This window comes from Ochlerotatus camptorhynchus, unplaced genomic scaffold (assembly GCF_037179485.1).
Source record: "Ochlerotatus camptorhynchus isolate MF236.1 unplaced genomic scaffold, CSIRO-AGI_Acam_v1.1 ptg000062l, whole genome shotgun sequence".
In the NCBI taxonomy this organism is placed as follows: Eukaryota; Metazoa; Arthropoda; class Insecta; order Diptera; family Culicidae; genus Ochlerotatus; species Ochlerotatus camptorhynchus.
In genome coordinates, this window is record NW_027040552.1 from 4,649,888 (window position 1) to 4,673,034 (window position 23,147).

At 39.9% G+C, this 23,147-nt stretch overlaps 1 protein-coding gene across 1 annotated transcript in view; it reads right to left on the minus strand.

The window, feature by feature from the left end:
- The window catches only part of gl (glass), a 52,858-nt gene that overhangs the window by 22,886 nt on the left and 6,825 nt on the right, over positions 1–23,147 (minus strand). The window contains exon 2 of the mRNA XM_065216349.1: positions 8,274–8,440. Coding sequence (XP_065072421.1) covers positions 8,274–8,378 — 105 coding nt within the window. The 5' untranslated portion in view covers positions 8,379–8,440. The remainder of the gene's footprint in view (positions 1–8,273; positions 8,441–23,147) is intronic.

Here is a 23,147-nt window from a genome sequence, read left to right on the forward strand (position 1 = left end):
TGTAACTGTGCAGGATGATGCTTCCTAGAAAAAAACAACCAACTCAGTTTTCTCCGGAGAGAATTCGATACCTAGCTTCATAGCCCAAGTAGACAAATTGTCTAAGGTATCTTGCAATGGTCCTTGCAGGTCCGGTGCACTTGGTCCTATAACGGACACAACGCCGTCATCTGCAAGCTGCCTTAGCGAGCAATTTTCATCAAGACAACCATCAATGTCTTTTACATAAAAATCATAAAGAAGGGGGCTTAAACATGAGCCCTGGGGGAGACCCATGTAACTAATTCGTGAAGTTATCGAGTTTCCATGAGAAAAGCTCATATATTTCTCAGACAACAAGTTGCTCAAATAGTTGTTCATAATTGGTAAAGGCCCACTATCGTGGAGTTTATCCGAAAGGACATCGATACAAACAGAATCAAAAGCCCCCTTAATGTCCAAGAAAACTGAACCCATTTGCTGTTTTTGCGCATAGGCCAGTTGAATTTCAGTTGAAAGCAACGCAAGACAGTCGCTCGTTCCTTTGCCTCTCCGAAATCCAAATTGCGTATCTGAAAGTAAACCATTCGACTCGACCCATTTGTCTAGACGAAAAAGAATCATTTTCTCCAACAATTTCCGTATACAGGACAGCATCGCGATGGGACGGTACGAGTTATAATCCGACGCGGGTTTACCAGGTTTTCGAATGGCGATAACTCTTACTTGCCTCCAGTCATCCGGAACAATGTTGTGCTCCAGAAATTGATTGAATAAGTTCAACAAACGTCTCTTCGCGATGTCTGGGAGATTTTTGAGCAAGTTAAACTTGATTCTATCCATTCCTGGAACTGAGTTGTAACATGAGAGGAGAGCAAGTGAGAATTTCACCATCGAAAACGGGGAATCTATTTCGTTACTACCCGACGCACGATCACGAACGTTGGTTTGAACCGACACCGAATCCGGGCAAACTTTCCGCGCACAACTGAATATCCAACTGTCTGAGTACTCCTTGTTTTCGTTGACCGGTGATGACGCGTTTCGCATTCTCCAGCCGACATTCCAGAGTGTTCTCATGGAAGTCTCTCGCGACAAACCATCGACGATCCGACGCCAGTAACCGCGTTTTTTGGCTTTAATCAAGCCTTTAAAACTTTTCTCGAGGTCGGTGTACCGCTCGAAATCTCCGTGTTTGCGGAAGCGTTTAAACGCGGCGAACTTCTCGCTGTTCGCGTCGGTGCAATCCTTATCCCACCACGGAGTGAGAGGTCGTTTGCGAACGGAAACACCCGGAACGCGTTTCGTCTGTGCTTGAAGAGCGCAGTCAACGATAAGTCGCGATAAAAAGGAGTACTCATCCAGCGGACGGAGTATCTCAACCGATTCAATACCACCGAGAACCGTGTCCGCAAATTTTAGCCAGTCGATGTTTTTCGTGAGGTCATACGCGATGTCAACCGAGCGAGTGGAAGATGAACCATTGGTGATAGAAATTTTGATTGGCAAGTGGTCACTACCGTAGGGATCTTGAATTACTTTCCACGAGCAATCCAACGATAGTGAACTCGAACTGAGGGAGAGGTCTAATCTACTTTCTCTTGCTGGAGGTTTGGCCACTCGTGTTACTTTCCGCAGTGTTTAGAATTGTCATATTGAAGTTATCGCAAAGGTCGTATATCAGGGTTGAGCGGTTGTCATCGTACAGTTCCCCCCAGCCTGTACCGGGAGAGTTAAAATCTCCTAAGATCAACCGAGGCTCAGATAAAGCTGAGCAGATATCAGAGAAACCTTGGCGAGAAATCGCAGTTCTTGGAGGAAGATATACTGAGGCAATACTGAGGCTTTTACCTCGAATATTTACCTGACAACTTCAATGCCTGTCACGGAAGGCAGATCGATTCTATAAAAGGAATTGAGCTTATTAATTCCGAGAAGCACCCCTTCATACGAATCTGCTCGATCAAGGCGAATAATGTTAAAATCGTGGAAAGGGAGATCGGTGTCTGAAGAAAGCCATGTTTCACAAAGGGCAAATGTATCACAAAGTGAGTTGTGAAGTAAAAATTTGAATGTGTCAAGTTTTGGTATAAGACTTCTACAGTTCCACTGAAGAACAGAGATTATATCCCCGACCTCATTCGGAAAATTATCCATCAAAAGATATGATCGATGCAAGGAGGGACCACCTAGAAGCTAGTTGCTTCAAAAGAGTTTTCACAATTGTATTATGCCCTTTTACAAGTAAGCAGGCTTGCGGCATAATCAAAGAATGGATGCGGTGTCCTCATCTCAGAGGATCGCAGAACCTTGGGGAATTTCTTTTCCTTTTAGCGGTGTCCAAACCTGTGTATCCCAAGTTGGGCAGGAGAGGATCGCAATCCAAAGTGATTCTTTCATCGAAAGTATCTGTCTTTATTAATCAACTGCTGGGGTTTCTATACGGAGTTATTGTCATAATACATTTTATAATTTGTTGCATTGGCATAGTGTGATTTATATTTAATTACTGTAGGCAAAGTGAGATGCCTAAAACGGTGTGACAATTCTATGTTTGTTTCATTGGTGTCAATGTGCTTGCTAGGCTATTAGCGTATTGAAAGATGTAACATGATCCGCGCATTCGCGTTCGCTGTTCTGGGTGTAGGAAAGGTAAATGAATAATTATGTTTGTCAAGGCTATGGTAGAAGTGAACGCTACTGACGTGAGTGCAATTGCATGATATGCATTTTTCTGTCTTATCGGCAAATTTAGTAAGTTCAATTCTTACAGTGGTGTAAATGATTTAAGCTACATATGACAATTGGAAGCACTAAATTAATAATGTTCCTCGTTGAGTCAGAGACATTGAATATATTGAAGATGACAATTCCAGAAAACGTGAACATGGCATCATGTTCTTGCTGATTATTCAGCTGTTTTTCTGGCTGAAAAACTGGGATATCTGGGGTTTTAGATGATCCCGGAAGTGGTGGAAAGTCCTTGTTAAAATTACAAGGTGGTGGGGGTTTTGGTACATTTCCGCTACCTCTTAAATTTGTCAAGGTTGGTTGAGAGTCCATACGAGAGACCTTACGAGGTTTTTGGATGACGTTTGTTTAGGATCGCTTCCTCGGGTTGCCGTTAAAGACAAAGGGACGACCCTCACCAACCTTTGAATCAGAGCCCTGATCACCATCTGGCAGGAGGTGGAATGTGTTGTTGCTTTTTTGGGTAGTTTGGGGTAACTCTTAGACCAGAAGGCCCCGAAGAAACGTGCTCACTTTTTTGGCTCAGCTCTGGTACTCTGTTCGGTCCCAAGCTAATCGATGCACCCAAGTCAAGTAGTGATGATTAATTTTTGTTTCTTCTGTTTCCCTACGAAAAACGAGTGGCTCTATCATAATATAATAAGTATTTTATAGGACCAAGTCTCAGTTTTCAAATAGCGTCCTTAGTTTTTTAAATTGGTGGAAGGTAAGCTTATGAAAAACAAATTTCTTTAAAAAAAATCCAGTTTATTTCAATATGGCCGCCTAAAATTGAAAAAAAAAAAAATTTCCAAATATGCCAAATAAAAGCACTGACGTTTCCCTTTCGAATGGCATACAAACATTAAGGATTCTTGCAATATTTTTCTTTAAATGATTTAATGATGACGGCTTCAGTGGTATAGTGATAAACGTGACTGCTTTCTCACTCCCTGGCCGGGCTGGTAACGATCAACGCTGTCAACAACGTAAATACCAAAGAAAGAAATACGGATCGGAACAATCGGCACAGACCTACACAACGAAATAAGGACTACGTTTAGAAACTCGGAACATGGTACTGCAAATCGCTCGGCTTCCCGGATTGCGGTAGGTCAATATATGACGAACTTGAACCACGCAACTTCGAAGTCGTAGCACTACAGGAAGTTTGTTGCACGGGACAAAAGGTACGGAAAGCGGGCATCGAGTGGCGACTTTCTACTAAATCTGTAGCACCATAAACGAGTAGTGCTGAGTAAGATGCGACAACGCGTGATTGGTTGGACGGGAGGCAATGTACAAGTACAGACCGACAATCGGGCCAAACAGCCTGCATCCCGTATCGAACAACAACGGCCAGCGATGCGTGAACTTTGCAGCCGCCCGTGGTATGGTAGTCCAAAGTACGTTTCCCCCCCGAAAAGATATCCACAATGCCACCTGTAGACCTGACCAACAAACAGAAAACCAAATCGATCACGTTCTAATCGACGGAAAATTCTTCTCCGACATTATCAACGTCCGCACGTATCGTAGTGCGAACATAGATTGATGGCTGGAGGGACATCCGGTCCGCCATAGGTAGGACTGCTGCAGCGGCACTAGGTACTGCATTCCCGGACCGAAGAAATGACTGCTTTGACGGCGAATACAAACTGTTAGTAGAGGAGAAGAATGCAGCACGGGTGAGAATGCTGCAACACCGCACTTGATTGAATGTGGAGCGATACAGACAAGCGCCAAACAGACAAAACTCTGTTTTTCGAAGGGAAAAGAAAAGAACGTCCCTACCTATCGACTAATCAACTCATGGACCGGGGACCAATGGCTTTACTTACGGCGTGAACAGAGATATTATAACTCAGAAAATCCCGGTTGCGCCGACTGGTATTGAACACAGGCCTTTTGGGGTGAGAGGCAATCACGCTTACCACTACACCACGCGCACGGAGGGGTATTTGTTCTACGCTAGCTGGCCAAAAGTCGATTTCTCGAAATAAGTCAAAACAGATTCTGAATGCATGCATTGTATACTTCAGAGGCAGGGTAACAATGCCCAGTACTCATTATTTCATCAGTGCAAACTTGCCTGTTGTTTAATCGTGTTGGAATAATCACATTAATTTGCAAAAATGGATAGTACTTTAGCAGGTATTGCAATATATATTCCACATGGCATCAGCTGATTTAACTTAGTTTTGACTTCGTAGGAGCAGTTTATGAAAATCTTATTTAAACTATAAAATAAATATATCGTGATAAAAAAGTTGACACATCCTGTAATATCCTATAAATCCGTATATGAGGCATGATATGTACATGTGTATAGAAGATTATAGCAAAAAAATCAGCTGCACACAGAAGAATTTGAAAAAAGACTGGACAAAAGTGGCCAAAATTACCGCTAAGGAATCTGTGCTGAAGCTCATCGGTAGCGTCAGATCAAAAGTTCGCTCCTTGGCATACGATTAATGGAACTGCGGATTATTTTCATCCACTTGAAGGGGAATACTAGGGTAATCGCACCTATGGTGGAAGTACGTTAGTACAACATGTTCCTATAAGCCACTAATATGGACTCTCCATACGCCACTATAGGAACACATTGCACTAACGTACTTCCATTATAGGTGCGTTTACCCTACTATCTTTCTATGTGCTATTGAAACATGGTGGTTTGTTCAAGAAAAATTTAAAACAAATCCAAGTCAAATTGTCACAGTGAAAAATACCCGCAAGTCAGTCCCATAAGGAAAAAATAAGATTTTATTGAATAAACTATAAAATAACGTCACAACTATGTTTTTAGGCTTGCTTCTATAGGATTAAGAATGTTATAGTACGTTCAGACTACAGAGTTATAGCATGTTATAGCGCTATCTTGATGGTCGTTTCTATGTTACAATTATTTGACAACCGTTATAACATGTTATACCAAGTAACATTTCTGGTTTTATAAAGGTTCTGTAGACCATGATTTAGACTTGTAGAATGCTATAAAAACTTGCAATGTTACATGGAATAACTGCTCTGTCTGGACAGTGCTTTAAACAACATATAGCATCGTGATATTTGACTCAAGACAGATTCCGTCTACTTCCCCTAGCGTATCCGGAACATGTCCGGATGTGGCCAATATAGCTCTTACGATCCTCAATATGACCGCCAATGGATATGTATTTGAATTCTCATTCTGTCGCATGATGGATATTGATTTGAAAAGGTTTTACCACTTCCCCGGGGATACCCGTAACATGTCCGGATGGTAAACATGGTGCTGGGCTCTCATCATGGCTCTCAATGATCTTATTTTCGAATTCTCATGTGAATTGATTTATCGCATGGTGGGTTTAGCACGTTTTTGAAAAGTTGTGTTCTGAAGACCCATACTCGCCGGAATATGTTCCGGCCATTGCTCTGGAGCCAGCGGAACGAATCCAGAAACATTCAATAACGTTCTGGTATATAACGGCCATGGTATCTTTCTACTGTTCAATACTGTGCTAAACTAACACGAAAACCAAACTAACCGCGACAGATTCTTCGACCACGTCTCGTGAACTGTCGGTCTTATCAGCTTGCTTGATGAAGCTTACCAGCCCTGAAGGCTTTGTGGATTCCGTACTGCCATGACTACAAGCAATAATTCGCCTCAGAATTTCTTTGCTGCAGTTGTTATTCGACGGCACAAATAATCTGAGGAACAAATTATCCACCTCTTTGATGTTTTATCTCCGTCAATAATCACACTTCTTCCGATGCGTGCTATATCGCGCTCGATTCCACCAGTCGAGTCGATAGATACTTTGTATCCGACGAATTTACCTTCAGCGAACATTTTCTGCTTTCTATTTCAGCCTAGTGTACTGGTCTACCATCGCCTCTAACGTTCTTTCGGTAATATTCACGTCGTCAGCAAAGCAAATGAGCTGGGTGGATTTATTCAAGATCGTGCTCCGCTTGTTATAGCCCACATGTTTCAAAATACCTTCAATAGTAATGTTGAACAGGAGGCAGGAAATACTATCACCTTGGTGCACTCGATATATTCACACACCACTGTACTGTAGTTTTCTAGGAAACCCGTTCTTGTTCATAATCTTCCATAGCTCTTCACGGTTATATTTCTGATACTTTTGTGTGATCTACTGCAACGTCAAGATTTGAAGGCCGGTCAACAAAACTGCATTGCTAACTTTCAAAAAAAAAAATATACTTCTAAGCGACGATACATGATGGAAGATTATCTGAGCAAGCACTTTATTCACATATTACACATTGTCCTCTTTTTTTCATGTGGGACATATTACACCTCCTTTAATTATTTTGAATCCTGGATCCTGATTCATATCAGTCCGTGCCGACAAGTAGCCAACTTGGTTCAACCACTGAAAGCAAATCTATCAGAATGACGATGCAAACGTCCTGACTTAACTCGCATGAGGTGAACACTCGACTGGTGTTGTGATTGCTCTGCAGTGCATTATTCCGATAAGATATTATGGTCGGATCAAATAGCATCAAAATTAAATAAAAACAAGATCAATGACAGCCAAGCCGAGTGTCCAGGACCACATTGGCCACATCCGGCCATGTTCCGGGTACCCCACTCTAGATCCTACCAAAGACAACTAATTTATATTTGAATTTTAATTATATTGAAAATATCGATTCACATGGATTGTACGAGTTGTACAATCCCAAGATATGAACGAAAAGATTGGTGCTCCAATAGTATATTGGAATATAAATTTCTAACCAGAGCAGAGGTTTATGTCAAGTTAGTTTTTAACCAAATGAGTCCGAATATGTTGTCAGGTTGTAAAACCGGGCCTGGAGTGAAAATACCATAATTTGCATCCATCCAATGAATGTTTATAATTATCCAGTGGCTGTTAAAAACTAGCTGGGTTTGCATTAGATAATAATTGATTCGATGGTGCTTCCATAAATTATGTCTCATTATTTTACATTAGTACATGACTGCACCCGTTCAAAAATCCAATAAAAATAACTGTAAATCATCATAGCAATTTTGGTTCAAGAAAAAGTTTCCTTTAATTATTTCAAATGCAAACTATCACATCAGTATACGAGTAAGATGTCAAGATGACAATCACGTAATCACGTAATTTTCTCCGACAACATCTTGTAACATCTTGCACTGTTTTAGTATGTTCACCTCTTTGATGTAATCCTTGGAAAAAATAATGTTCAAGTCAAGCAATCACTCTCGTCCTTGAGGCTGTCTTTTATCTTTAAGCGAATATCGATCTACTCCAATAGAAAGTGGGAACACACTTGTTTAATCCTCATGGGTAGCTTCTTAGGAGCAAGCATATCCAGTCACCAATGTTCAGAAACACTTTCACTTTCACTTGCAAAGTACAAATCCGAGAGAACCTTCCGAAACCCGTGCAATAACCGTTGAACCGAATCGCCCGAGATGAAAATCGAGACTGAATTCTAGTCGTCTAAGCGTCGACGGTCCATCATGGTATGTAGTAATATGTAGTATGATTTCACAATTTCCTGCCATCAACTTCCCCCGAGTTACTCACCTGCGGACTGTCGAGGGGCATCCCAAATAGGGGATTATTCGGGACGTATCCCGTTTCCGGCTCCATGGGAGTTGTACTATCGGCACTCCCGCATGATATATACATAGCTCCACCTTCCCGGGATTCGAAGCCGTCGTTATGGTTGCAATCTCTGACGCTTGGATGATCTGTAAAGGAACGACAAATTCAGGTGTTGAAACTCTTGATGTATTAAGTAATCATTAAAGCTATATAACGAAATAGTTATGATTCAACCAGAGCATTACATTTCAATAATACAATTTGTAATCCACTCTAAACATTGCATAACGTTCACCAAAGCTCAAAATTACCTCATCTACCCTAGAATTTCTTTCCGCATCGTTCCCTTGTGGACTGCGAAACATGTTCATCATCGCCTCTATCGACCGCCCGTTGCTATGCTCGCGTGGTCATGACAACAACCAATACCCAAGTAGGAATTCCGTTTCCATTCATCGTTTTTAGCAATAACGTGTTTCACGTTTCCTCTTCTTCCAACCAACACCGATGACGGAAAAGGAGAGACAGAGAAAAATACACAGTACGACGCGCACCAATTTGTGCTGCTGCTGCTATGCTTGAAGCACAACCAACCAATCACGTGCCAGCATTTGGAATCATCATGGGAAAGCGGCAGAGCATAAATGTGCACACAGGAGAATCGAATGCAATTTCAAAGCTGGGAATGGGCAACGCCCCATTTCAATTGGCTCGCTTGCTAAAACTTTGATTAGATTTGGATTTCTGGTTTTGTTTGTGACTGGACTCTAGACGCTCCCCGGAAAAAAAAATATAAGATTGGACCTTCTCGATGACAATCTTTTGTTTTCACAGTTTTCCTAGATCAATGGGCATCTGAACGGTACAAATGATTATTTTTGAATGAAACATTACCAAAACTGCGCATTTATCTGGATTTTATATTGAGGTTATTTAGGCTGACATAAGGGACATTATAGAGGGTCTAGGATAAGAGAGTAGCGGATTGGCTGGTTTTGAGCCAAACAAACTGTCAAAGCCAGAGCTAGTCGAGCAGCGTCTATTTGATGGCATTGGCGGTGTTGCTAGAAACTGCATAAGCACAGGTTGCCAAGGCAGTTTGTTTTGAATCCGCTCCTAAAAACATAGGCAAAATAACCAAAGTAGCGGCCATTTGTGGATTCTATAAACATTCACCGATGAATGAGAAACAGGCTAAGTATGAGTGCGCGGTAAACGCACGATTTTGTATATCTTTCAAAACATTTATGTCAAATTTCACGAATTACAGGGTTGCAACGAGAAATTTGATATAGATCCACGTCAACCTTCTATCAAAATCGCGCCAACGCAACGTTCGATTATTTTTATTCATATCAAACGATATCGAAATTGCATTGTAAAGAATTTATTAATTTATGCTCACATGGAGAGAGATTAGCTCGAATGTCACACTGGGTCGAGTGACCAGCAGGCATGGAAAATCATTTACATTCATTTCATGCATTCATTTACATTCATTTGCCTCTAACTTTTTTCATCAACAGCATTCCGCAAAATAATGTTCAGAGCTTTAGTAGGTTTTGTTATTAGCTACAACTTTTGCCCGTAACTCAAATCTGTATCTCTTCTGCATCAAGAATTAGAGCAGGCAGAACTTGTTACTGTTTTTCAGTGAATGTAAAATACATTCACGGAACAACAGTAGTGGCTTCTGTTCGCTCTGGTTCGTCATTATTATTATTATTATTATTATTTAATTTTATTCATCGGACTATTGTCTACATGAAACAACCTTAAACCTAAAACAATTCAAGTGTTTCTAATCCGTGCCAAAAAGCGAGATGAAGATTCCCCAAATTCGAATAATTCTTCGACAGCCGTAAACGTACGCATCATAGTTGTTAGTGGTTCGTTGTAACCGAACGCCGTTCGATGGTACCGCGGTTGGAGAAGGGTACCACTTCGTAATGTTCTCGGTGGTACTCGGATATCCAACAGCGAGAGAAGCCTCGAGCAGTCGACCTCACCATTCAATAGCTTGGCAACAAAAACTGCTTGCTGATTTTTCCGTCGGCATTCCAGAGTATCCAAGCTCAGCAGATTGCAGCGATCAGAATACGGCGGGAGATTTTGCGGATCACGCCATGGTAGATTACGTAATGCTATCCTGATAAACTTGCGCTGAACACTTTCGATCCTCAAGCTCCAAGTCAACTGATGAGGAAACCAGACCAAGGAGGCATTTTCCAGGATTGGTCGCACAAGTGAGCAATAGAGAGCTTTCAGGCAGTGTGGGTCAATGAAGTCCTTCGATATTTTCGACACAAAACCTAGCTGGCGATTCGCCTTTGTGATCAGAGCAGAGCGGTGGAGGTTGAACGTCAACTTATGGTCCAGTAGAACACCAAGATCGCTGAACTGGTCGGTTCTTTGAAGAACCACACCGTTGATGGCATAGTCAAAAACAATCGGCTGCCTGATGCAGTAATACGACATTACCATACATTTAGGAATGCTGAGGGTAAGCTTATTCCAACGACACCAATCAACGAACAGATCCAATACCGATTGAAGACGAATGCAATCCTCAGCAGTCCGCACCACGAAGTACAGCTTTAGGTCATCGGCATACGCAAGCTTACAGCCATCTCCAAGTAGAAGAAGTGCGTCGTTGATGTACAACACAAACAGCAACGGGCCAAGATTGCTACCCTGTGGTACACTTGACGAGTTCGTGAAATACGAGGAAGTACTGGAATCGAGTTTCACTCGCAGAGACCTGTCAGTCAAGTAGGAGCACAACCACGAAGTCAAACGGTCCGACGCACCGAGTTTGGATAGCTTTGCCAACATAATGTCATGGTTGATCGTATCAAACGCTGCTTTTAGATCAGTGTAGATGACGTCTATTTGTGCCCCATTTTCCAGTTGCTCAAAACCTGTCGTGGTAAAATCTAGAAGATTTGTGGTAACCGATCGTCCAGGCATGAAGCCATGTTGGTCACTAGAGATATAGCATTTGGTGTGCTCAAGAATGAAACCACTCACAATTATCTCAAACAGTTTTGATGCTGCAGAGAGATTAGTAATTCCTCTGTAGCTTTTAACGTCACGTTTATCTCCTTTCTTGTGTACCGGAACCATAAATGACTCTTTCCAGATTGCAGGAAATTTCGACTCTACAAAAGATTTGTTGAAGATTCTGCAAAGCGGTTCAACAAGCGCTCCAATAGTACGATTATACACTGCAGAAGGAATGCCATCTGGTCCAGGCGAGAAGTTACATTTCATTTTCTTGGCGGCATTAGTTACCATAACGGGCGTTATTTCAAAAGTGTTTATGTCAACAAGGTTTGAAGGCATATCCGAAACAGCCGAGACAAGTTCAGTCGAGGTGATGGATTCTGCGGCAAAAACCGACGAAAAATGAGCAGCAAAAAGCTCACATTTCTCCCCGCCTATCGACGATTCAACGTCATTGAAAAAAAAACGCTTGCAGGCATTGTTGAATTTTTCCTCTTCGAGTTTACATAGCTCCAAAAGCTCTTGGGGTTTCGCCTTAAATTAGTTTGCACTCGTAAAACGTACGATTTGTAGAGCGAAGAGTTTAGATTACGGTACTCGTTACACGCCAAGTGAAAACTACGCTTATTTGCCAGGGAACGGTATCGCCGAAGTCTACGTTGCGAAGCATTTCTTTTTCGTTTTAGTTTTCGTAGCAAAGCGGTGCTCCACGCAGGAGAAACAGCAGGCCGACGAATCGGTACGTTTGTATCCATCCAATTATTTAGCACAGCACACAACGTTTCAGCCATTTCATCAGCATTCAGTCCATCGAAAAGAAGATCCCAGTCAGTGACGGAAAGGAAGTCCATTAGAACATCGAAATCAATCTTGCTATAGTCTAACGCAAGCTCATCACTCGCATTCAGCAGCAGTGCACCTTCATCAACTAGAGATGGTAAGCAGACGACTAGTGGCGGATGATGAAGATCAACTGCATAAGAGATACGGATTTGAGTTGTTAACAAAAGTTGTAGGTAATAGCAAAACTTACAAAAGTTCCATACATCATTTTGAGGAATTCTGTCGATGAAAAAAGTTAGGGGCAAATGAATGTAAATGAATGCAAATAATCAACGTTTTGTTTATAAATTTGATAGTACCTTTTCAATTGTTGGTCTAAAATATATAGAATTGGTTCCGCTTTTTTATAGATCGAAATTCTATCCGCCAGACTATGAATATAGCGACGATAGTAAAGGCCAGTGATGGAAAAGTTCGCGAAAACTCACTATGACTAGAGAACTTTTCCCTTGGTGAACTTCGTGAAATATCGCGAACTTTTCCAACACTGGTAAAGGCTGGTAAATTACATTTTCGTGGTGCGTTACTGGCATTAAGATTTACCACCGAACTACTTCAAACTAGGGAATCAATCGTAATCAAAGGAATACATCTTAATTTTTTACAATTTAAGTCTTGTTGATAGTGACCAGACTCGGCTCGGTAACCGCAAAATACCTACTAATGACTACAAAGTAAGCATTTTCGAGGGAGACTGGGACTACCCATTAAATGAGTAAACATATTACCTATTTATGAGTATTTGGTGCTCAAAAATGAATACTTACTACTTATTTTTGTAGTTTTAATTACTCATAAATGGCTAAAATTTTACTCATTTAATGGGTAGTCTCAGTTTCCCTCGAAAATGCTTACTTTGTAGTCATTATTGGGTATTTTGCGGTTACCGTGTTGTCCGAGAATTATCTTGAAACAAGGAAACAATAGATCAGTGCACGGTCCCTAACCTCACTTTTTGCTCCCTATCATTTTGCTTCTGAGTAAAAGAGATAGCAACGAATGGGAGCCCAAACAAACCACCCAAAACTGTCAAAACTTACGGGTGAGAGAAGAGTGCGGCAAATCTTCGTGAACTGATCAATGAGCTAGGCAGTTTTTTTATCATCTACACGGCCAACCAGAACTCAGCGACTGAATTCAATTGACTCAGAGCATTTTATTTCCATACGAAATTTACTCATATTTGGGAAAACCTGCATGAACTCATACACTGTACCAAACCACCGTCCCGTTCGAATGAAACCTCAGATCATTCAAATCGAAACATCGAAATCGCTTTTTCGAAAGATAGCTGCAACCGGATGACGGTTGTTTTGAAATCAGATGATTTTCCGTTCGAATACAGGACGAACATTGTTATGAGAAGGGATAAAGCCTTCAGTTGGAATGCGTATTGCTCTCTGCAGAATGATAGTCATCTATCGACGGCTAAAGCCACTGTTTACAAATGCAATTACGTCCTTTTGATTTCAATTGGTCTGAATTGTCTATTTCGTGGTGGAAGTTTCCTCTACCAACAAGTAATTTTTGTATCCATGATGAATGGCTGTTCATTGCTATTCAATATGGGAATGTAAACAATCGGTTTAGTAATGAATATCTAATGAATATCAAGTGAAAAATATTTCTAATGAATATCATCCTTTATTTGGAGCATAGTCATATGGATGCTCATCAGTTGATGACGAATTCAACCATGAGGAAATCAACCGAAATGATCATTCATCATCATCATTTCTCAATAGTGATGCACTGAACTAAGTACACGAAGGATACCGCAATAACTGGTTGCAGTGGATTTATGTCCCGAACAGAGGAAATCTATCTAGCCGCCGCTGATACTTTTGCACATGCCGCCGTGACGAACGATTTTGTGCCGGCGCGCGCCGTGATCATTTTTGATACGCCGCCAATGTAAAATTTTAAAACAAATAAACCACATCAAACATGGTGTTTTCAATTTTCTTCTATTTTTTATTAATTAAAATATTATTTGATCTTAAAACCATAACGTCGACAGTTTTATATGACTTTATTGATTGTGTTTACATTCTCAATTTCTCTGATGGATCATGGCAAGCTTTCACCTTCATTCTATTTTATTTTATTTAGTTTCGTCAAGCAAAGTAGACTACATACAATGGTTACAATGTTTTACTCTACATACTATGCATTATTTCTATAATGTTTTAGTTTGGTTTTAATTTCTTCTTTTGACATAGTGATGCTAATGACTTCACAGTGTAGATTATACTGTCGCATCATTCGATTGAAGGAGCAATTTTTTGCGTAATTTGTTCTGTGTGATTTTTCTGAGAATAATTTTCGTGTTCTTAGATGCCGACAGGGTGTGTAGAAGTTAAATTGTGAAAGTATTTCTGATGATTCTATGCGATGTGAAATAATGTCATTGATGAAGAAAAGCATTGCAAATTCGCGGCGTTCTTTGAGTGTTTGTAAGTTGATGAGCATACAGCGTGCTTCATATGATGGAAGAGGGAATGCGGTCCAATTCAATTTCCGAAGGGCATATAAAAGGAATTGTTTTTGGACGGCAATGTACGGATTCCATACCAGGTTACAGTATTCCAGAATAGGTCTTACGTATGTAATATATAATAATTTGATAGTGTATGGGTCTTGAAAATTATAGCTGAACCTCTTAATGAAGCCCAACATACTATTTACTTTCGTTATGATTGTATTATAATGTTCTACAAAAGTGAGTTTGGAGTCTAGCATCACACCTATATCCCTTACAATTTTACATTTTTCTACTTTTTGGTTGCCTAAAAATATTTCAAAAAGAGATATTTCTACTTTTCTGCTAAATACAATTGCGTTGCATTTTTTTTACATTGAGTTGGAGTAGACTTTTACTACACCAAGTGTTGAATACGTTGATTTCATTCTGGATAATATCGATAGAATTACTTATTTCCATGAAGAGCTTCATGTCGTCTGCATATATAAGAACTTTTATTTTTTAAGTATGTAGGAAATGTCGTTTACGTACAAAATAAAAAGAATTGGGCCTAAATGAGAACCCTGGGGCACCCCAGTGGTGACCGAAATAGGTTCTGAAAGTTTATTCTGAAAACGAACTATTTGTTTGCGTTGAGTTAAGTATGATTGGAGCCAATTCAGAACTCTAGATTCCATTCCTATTTTTTTGCAATTTAAAGAGTAATAATGGTATGTCGATTCGGTCAAATGATTTACTGAAGTCAGTATAAAGAGCTTCCACGTGCTTGCCATTTTCCATTGCGTTAAGAATGAAGGTTACAAATTCGAGAAGATTAGAGGTAGCTGAACGACCTTTAAAAAAGCCGTGGTGTTTGTTTGTAATTTGATTTTTTACTTGCTGAAAAATTTTGTCGTTTACGATTGATTCAAACAGTTTTGGGGTGCAAGAGATAATGGCAATTCCACGATAATTACGGATGTCAAATTTCTTGCCTGATTTGCAAATAAAGGGTGTCCACGATGAAATTGCCACACTATGAAATTGCTCTAACTTTTTAACCGTTCGGTAGAATTTAATGAAAATTTGGGTGAATTTAGTTCATAGTGCATTATTTACATCCTGCAAGTTTTAAAGTCCTGTGATCAAAACTCGCGGAAATGGAGTCGAAAGAACAGCTCGTGCGTGATAAAATCTTGCGCATTCATCACGAGAACAAGGATCTCTCGCATCGTTCCATCGCTAAAACGTTGGGAATCGCGAATTCCACGGTGTCGCGAGTGATTAAGCGGTTCGAGGAACGGTTGACCACCGATCGGAAGCCCAGAAGTGAAGGAAAAAGTATTCCGTACAACATCAAAAATCACAACCGCGTAGTTGGGGCCTTCAACCGAAATCCGAACGCCTCCGTTAGGGATGTTGCTAAGAAGCTGCACCTAAGCCGAAGTTTTGTCCAGAAGGCCAAAACTAAGGCTGGGCTTCGAACGTTCAAGGTACAAAAGGCCCCTAATCGCGACGAGAAGCAGAACAAGTCCGCCAAAACCCGTGCCAGGAAGTTGTACCTCAACATGCTGACGAAAGTTGAATGCTGCATCATGGACGACGAAACATATGTGAAGACCGACTTCAAACAGATCCCCGGCAACCTGTTTTTCACGACCAAGGATAAGTTCAGCGTTCCGGAGCATGTCCGCACTCAGAAGATGTCCAAATTTGCGAAGAAATTCCTGGTTTGGCAAGCCATCTGCACGTGCGGGAAGCGGAGTGCACCTTTCGTGACCCAGGACACGATGAACGGACAGGTGTACATAAAAGAGTGCCTCCAGAAGCGGCTGCTTCCTCTCCCGAAGGCCCACAACGTCCCAACAATCTTCTGGCCGGATTTGGCCTCATGCCACTACTCCAAGGACGTGCTGAAGTGGTATGCGGACAATAAGGTCAATTTCGTGCCGAAAATGTTCAACCCTCCCAACACTCCGGAACTCCGCCCCATCGAGAAGTACTGGGCGATTATGAAGCAGCACCTTCTTAAACGACCTAAGGTAGTGAAGACAGTCGAGGAACTGAAGAAAGTATGGGTTTACATGCAAAAAACGGTTGATTCAGAGGTTGTGCAGAATCTTATGGCCGGGGTTAAGGCCAAGGTGCGGGCATTTGCGTATGGACTGTAAATAAAATACGAGTAAAATGGTAAAATGAAGTTTAATAGTTATTTCTCAATCCCTGAAAATTTGATGGCAATCGGATGAAAACTCGAATTTTGCGAATCAATTTTGTGTGTGGCAATTTCATCGTGGACACCCTTTAGGCACCAAATGAGACGATTTCCAAATTTCAGGGAATTTCCCATTTTTCATAGACATATTGAAAAGGCGTTCCAAAGGAAGGGTAAATTGTTCTGAAAGATTCTTCAAGAATACAGGTGCAATTCCGTCAGGTCCTGGTCCTTTAGATGCGTCCAAATTTTCTAGTGCATTGAGGACTTCATGTTGACATATTTGATTGACAGATATGTTGTTAGAGATTTCGGGAATTAATGCAAAGAAGTCGCGGTCGCAGTCTTTTTCAGAAAATGTGGTGTATACTTCTTGAAAGAAATTTGCAAAGAGATTGCAGATTTCAGAAGGATTTTCACCTACATTTCCATCAAAATGCATTCGTGACGGAAAATTATTACTTTTCAATTTAGTTTTTACATAATTGAAAAAGTTCTTAGGGTATGATTTGACTTCATTTTCAACTTTACGATTATATTCTTCATGTGCAGTGTTAATGGCTGTGTTGAGTTGGTTGCATATGTTATGATAGTGTTGTAAATTTGTGCTAGTGCTTTCCTTTTTGTATAATTTGTGTGCTTTCTGATTTTTGTTCTTCAAATGTTTTAGTTGTGGATTGAAAAACACAGGAGAAAATGTGAAAATTAACGTCGCGAGGATACTCGGCAAGACTGGGATTCAAATCTGGCCGCCCCTTATGATAAGCTTGATTTCTTCTTTATTGTTCATTCTGCATAACAAAATTGTGAATGTACCTCAACACTCGCAGAAGATTCTGCTCTAATGCTTCGAAATTGGATATCCACGACAGTATAAAGTGTTAAGTTCAAAAATAAGAAGTGTATTCTGGAATACAGCCTGACATGTGACCTTTGGGTATAGCAAATGGCCGAGAATGTGAGCAGCGATGGAAAAGTTCGCAATATTTCACGAAGTTCATCAAGGAAAAAGTTCGCGAGTCAAAGTGAGTTTTGGTGTATTTTCACAATACTGAATGTGAGGATTCATCACGTTATAGATGCTCGATGCTCATCGTTCCAAAATTAAATCCGATCTTCGCAAGATGCATGGTACTTTTCGTACGAATAAAAGCATATTGTAGGTGTTCCGCCATTCCCGTCGTTTAGTTGGGATCTATTTGTTTCATATTGATGAAATTGTTGATGTGACCTTCAAAATTTATCATCAAAGGCAACCGTCAGACATTTTTCACCATTATTCCATCCTCAAACGAAAACGAATCGTCTCTAGAGGTAATCCGTTTCAGCCATCTTGACTGCCGTATCGACAAAAGACTCTGGACCGCCCATGGGGTAGATGAACTCGACTGAGGCCCGAATAGCTGGGATTTTGGCTGTGATTCGGAAGTGAAAAATTCACGCTTACAGCTTCACACTTATAGAATTTTTCGAAGGATCCTCAATACCGTTACCCGTTTATTGTTTTTAAATTCATGATTGAATCCTTGTATCACCAGTTTTATGTATGACACTCTTCACTATTATGTTGCTAAGGTTTACTACTCGGTTCAATATTGTGTTTACTCACAAATTAACTAGCTTAATTTGTGAGTAAACACAATATTGAACTGAGTAGTAAACCTTAGCAACATAATATAAAACGGCCTCACTCAACAGTGATGCCGTTTTATATTATATTGTTTGTGTCCTACTTGTCAAAGTGTGCATTAATGTACCAAACAGTGTGTCATGCTGTGTTTCGGCACAGTGTGCAGAGTTGATTGTCCATCGAAGCACTGTAGTTTTTTGATGAATTAAAAAAAGAAGTGCAAATGTAAATGACGGCTTCGGCAAACCTTATTCTATTATCGTCAACGTCCTTGAGAGCTCAATTTTGGCATGTAGATACATTGTGTTTCAGAGCATCTATTGACCAAAGTTGAGAGCTCTAGGGCTTTATTTACCCCCTGAAGATAATAGCATAGAGGTAACTCTAAGACTTGAAGGTCCCAAGAAACGTACCGTAAAACGGGGTAACATTGATAGTATTTTGAAGTTTATTCTAAATATTTTTACAGCAATTAATTTTTTCCAAATTTTATTTTTTCAAAACAAGGACTGACGATCCTTGAGTCAATTCGTTAGTAATATGCTTGACGGAAATTAAATCATTTGCACTATTTGTTTAGTCTTGTGACCGAACATCAGTATTTTGATTTAGGGTTACTTTGATAATCCTCGTTGAATGTAGAAGAAAATGCGTGAAACTCAAATAATTTAGTTCTTGAAATATGCAACTTTGAATGAGTATATAATCAGAAAACATCATCAGTAATAAGAATACAACATTTTATTTGTGATGGCTATATTAGAAATACATTTCATAAGTGATGATTTGAATGCTTTTTCAAACAGCTGATAAAGAAGAAAATTGAATTTTAATATGTTTGTAAAATATGTAACACATACAATATAAAAACTATATACCATATCAACGGAAATGCCCTGATCTACAATATGGAACCAATGTTTCCAATTCGGAAAAGGCGCAGAGAGTAAATTTAATCATTGTATTCTACTATCAAAGTTACCCGCATTATCAAACATACCCCGTTTTACGGTACTCAACTTTTTGGCTCAGCTCTGGTACTCTCTTCGGTCCCAAGCTAATTGATGCACCCCTCGAAACATAGGAAAATCCACGAACCCCTCAATTTATCAGTCTAATTTTCATAGCGAATCAAAACAAACATAGTGTAGTACTAGAATTTCGACTAGAAAGAGGTACGTTAATCGATTTACTTGGGACCAATAGGCTAGTCAGTAGTGAGCCAATTTAAAATCATTAGTTTCCACCGGTTGATAATAGGTTAAGGTATTGCCGAAGCCGACATTTCCCCTACGATGTTTGGTTAATATCGAAAAATATTAATGCAATATCAGGTCGATGATAGAATAGCTATGATCAGACTCAATATGCTTATCCATCATAAAAAAGCACTGCATTACATATTACAGTAATGACCCGATTTTGTCAGCCCCTTCGCGTATCAAACTTTTAATATTTAATAATTTCACATAATCGTAATTCCAAATCGTTCTCATTCATCTTCAAGATGGATGTTTAAGGCATTCATCGGTGCAATAATACCACTAAAAAAGCGAATGAGATTCGTTGAACATTAGAAAAGGTTTTCAAAAGGAGAGCTGACAACTGTAGCACAAAAAAGCCGAGTTTCATCACTTTCGGCATCCGCGAAATCCCTACAAATGAGAAATCTAACACAAGATTAATGGAAGCCATAATGAGTAACCAGGGCTACATTGTTCATATCAGAACAAGTTGTTGGTACCCCTGTGGTCAGAGTCTTGCTTGAGCCAAAGCCTATCATGCGAAACTTAGTCACATAATAGTTCTAAAACAACATGTTTTATTGGGTGTCACACAAAGTGCCTACACGGAAACAAATCCGATTCCATTTTCATGAATAAAAAATCATGAAATGAAAAAACTAGCCATCCCTTGAAATCGTAACAATGATTCATGATTTCGGGATGGAAATTCATGATTTCATAATGCAGAGGAATCAAGACCGCTAAAAGCGTTACACGTACTTGGCAAACCGTGTTCATAAACCGAACTACATAGGCATCTCTTATTCGCCTTTTGCCTTCCAACTTAAACAACAACTGATAGTCTAGTGGTCAAAGTGTGGGTTTAGTGATGTCAAGGTTCTTGGTTCGAATCCAGTTTGTTGCATTATTTTATTCTTTTTACATTTTTTTGGTTAAAAGTTAAACCCATGAATTTAGCTCATGATTTCAACTCGGATGATTCATGATTTTGGGAATGTTTGCTGCGTTACGCAAAAGTTGCTCATGATATCATGAATATTATTCATGGTGTATTTTCATAACATGAAAATACGCTGTGTTCATGAAATCATGAGTCATTTATCTCATTTCGGAGATCGTATTTTTTCCCGTGTAGGCCCTTAATGGCCATAATCGTACATGTTCCAGTTTTTCTTTGCAATTTTCCTCAACCATGAAAGCATTTTTCTGAAAATATTGTTTATGGATTGCTGCGATAAGTTTCTTATCATTTCACTTATTACATATTTCTATGGTTCTTGGTTCATGAGTTGAGAATTTTCAAAGTACGTGATGTCCGGGAAAATTAGGAAAATTCAACTAAAAATTTCCGAGAAAATTGGCCTCCCCAAGATTTTTAAATTTTTATTTTCGTTCATATGAAGCTACCTGTTAGCAAAGTTTCATAACATTCTGCACACTTAATTTTTTTGTTGCCGAGATGGGCACCACCGAGCAGCTCGGCAATCTATTTTGCTGGATCTCAGTGAAAAATTTGTCAAGATTCAGTTAACAAACGGAAATTTTGCCAAGGTCTCGGCTAACAAACATAAATTTTGCTGAGATCTCAGTAAAAATAAATGCCGAGCCTGCTCGGTGGTGCAAATTTTGGCTAAAAAAATCTAAGTGTGTGGGACCCATCAAACCTGTCCAACAATTACCAAAAATCTCTATCTGTAACAAATGAACATTTGACGGCCACCATAATCATACCAAATGGTGGAAGCTAACGATTTTTAATTGGCTCACTACTTGACTAGCCTATTGGTCCCAAGCAAATCGATTAACGTACCCCATTCCAGTCGAAATTCTAGTACTACACTATGTTTATTTTGATTCGCTATAAAAATTTGACAGATAAAATGAGCCAAAAGAAAGTATGACCAGAGCTGAGCTAAAAAGTTGAGTACGTTTCTTTGGGACCTTCTGGTCTTAAAGTTTTCTCTATGGCCATACGTCGACCAAAATCAACGGCGTCACGCCGCTGCCATCGAGACAAAAATGGTTTTCACATCGCCGCCGCCGATGAGTGGACCAGCGCACAGGTCCTAACCTTGTATCGGAATAAATTTGGTAAAGAATGAAAAACTGTTACTATTAAAATATGGCCAATTAGAGGACCAATAGGACTAAAAACTGGCTTTCAGCTTTTAATAGCAAAACCCACCTTTAGGCCAATTTTTATGAATAAAGTACACTATAACATTTGAGGATGAGCCTGTCTTGAACTTCTTCAAAATTCCGGGAACATTCACGAAATACCTTATACTTCCTTGAATATTGATGAGGTTTCCTGAACTACTTTTATATTTAAAAGCTTTTTGATGTATCTTAATTTTTTATAGCATATCGAAAGTACACTGAACTTTTCTGAGGTCCCCTAAATTTTCTGGAATTTCTACGACTTTCTCTCTCCGAGCATTCCTAATCTAATAAAGGTTTACGAAGCACTAACTATTTTTATTAAATTTTCGAAAGAAACCTAAACTACTCCGTGGAACATTTGGCCTTCCCTAAGCTTAACATTAGCTTTCCTGAGGTTTTCTTAAATACCTTTAATTCGTAAAATCGCAAAATCCGCGTAGTTGTAACAACTCTGGAATTAAAGCGGCGGACACGTAGATTTGACTAGATTTGGCAAAAGTTTCCCGGTTGTTCATATTCAGCAAGAAACGAAAGTATTCAGTAAAATTGGGATTTAAGAAAATTCTCTAGATTGGTCATATGTTTAGACATATTTTCGAGATTTTGTATGCATTATAAAGGCTGATTAACAGTAAATTGGTACGCCCCTCACGCACCGCTAGCAACAATCAATACGAAACTAACGATTTTAAATTGGCTCACTACTTGACTAGCCTATTGATCCCAAGCAAACGATTAACGTATCCCACTCTAGTCAATGTTTGTTTTGATTCGCTATGAAAGTTTGACAGATAAAATGAGGGGTGAATCGATTAGCTTGGGACCGAAGGGAGTACCAGAGCTGAGCCAAAAAGTTGAGCACGTTATTTCGAGACCTTCTAGTCTTAGAGTTACCTCTATGCCGCTAGCACGCCTCTAGTGTTGGGAATCGAAAATCTTTGACAGTGATTTGTTTACACTTTTATAGACAACAACTGGTGCAAGTTTGATCAAAAAAGTCGACCGCGTTCAGAAATAACGTCAAAAGGAACTCGAATGAAGAAAAAAAATTGTGCATAAACACCTGGAAAATCCGGAGTGGTCCGGTTCCAAGCCGGCTAAAGTGCAGAAGATGCCGAAAACAACAGTTTGTCGAGTGCTCAAAACCTACGATGAAACCCTGAGTGTGGAAAGGAATCAGTGGACCTACGAAAAAACTGGAACCATGGATCGTCAGCTGAGCAGCAAGGTGTTGAGGTGCGTTAAAGCCAACCCCGGTCTTTCGATCCGAGATGTGGCCAAAAGG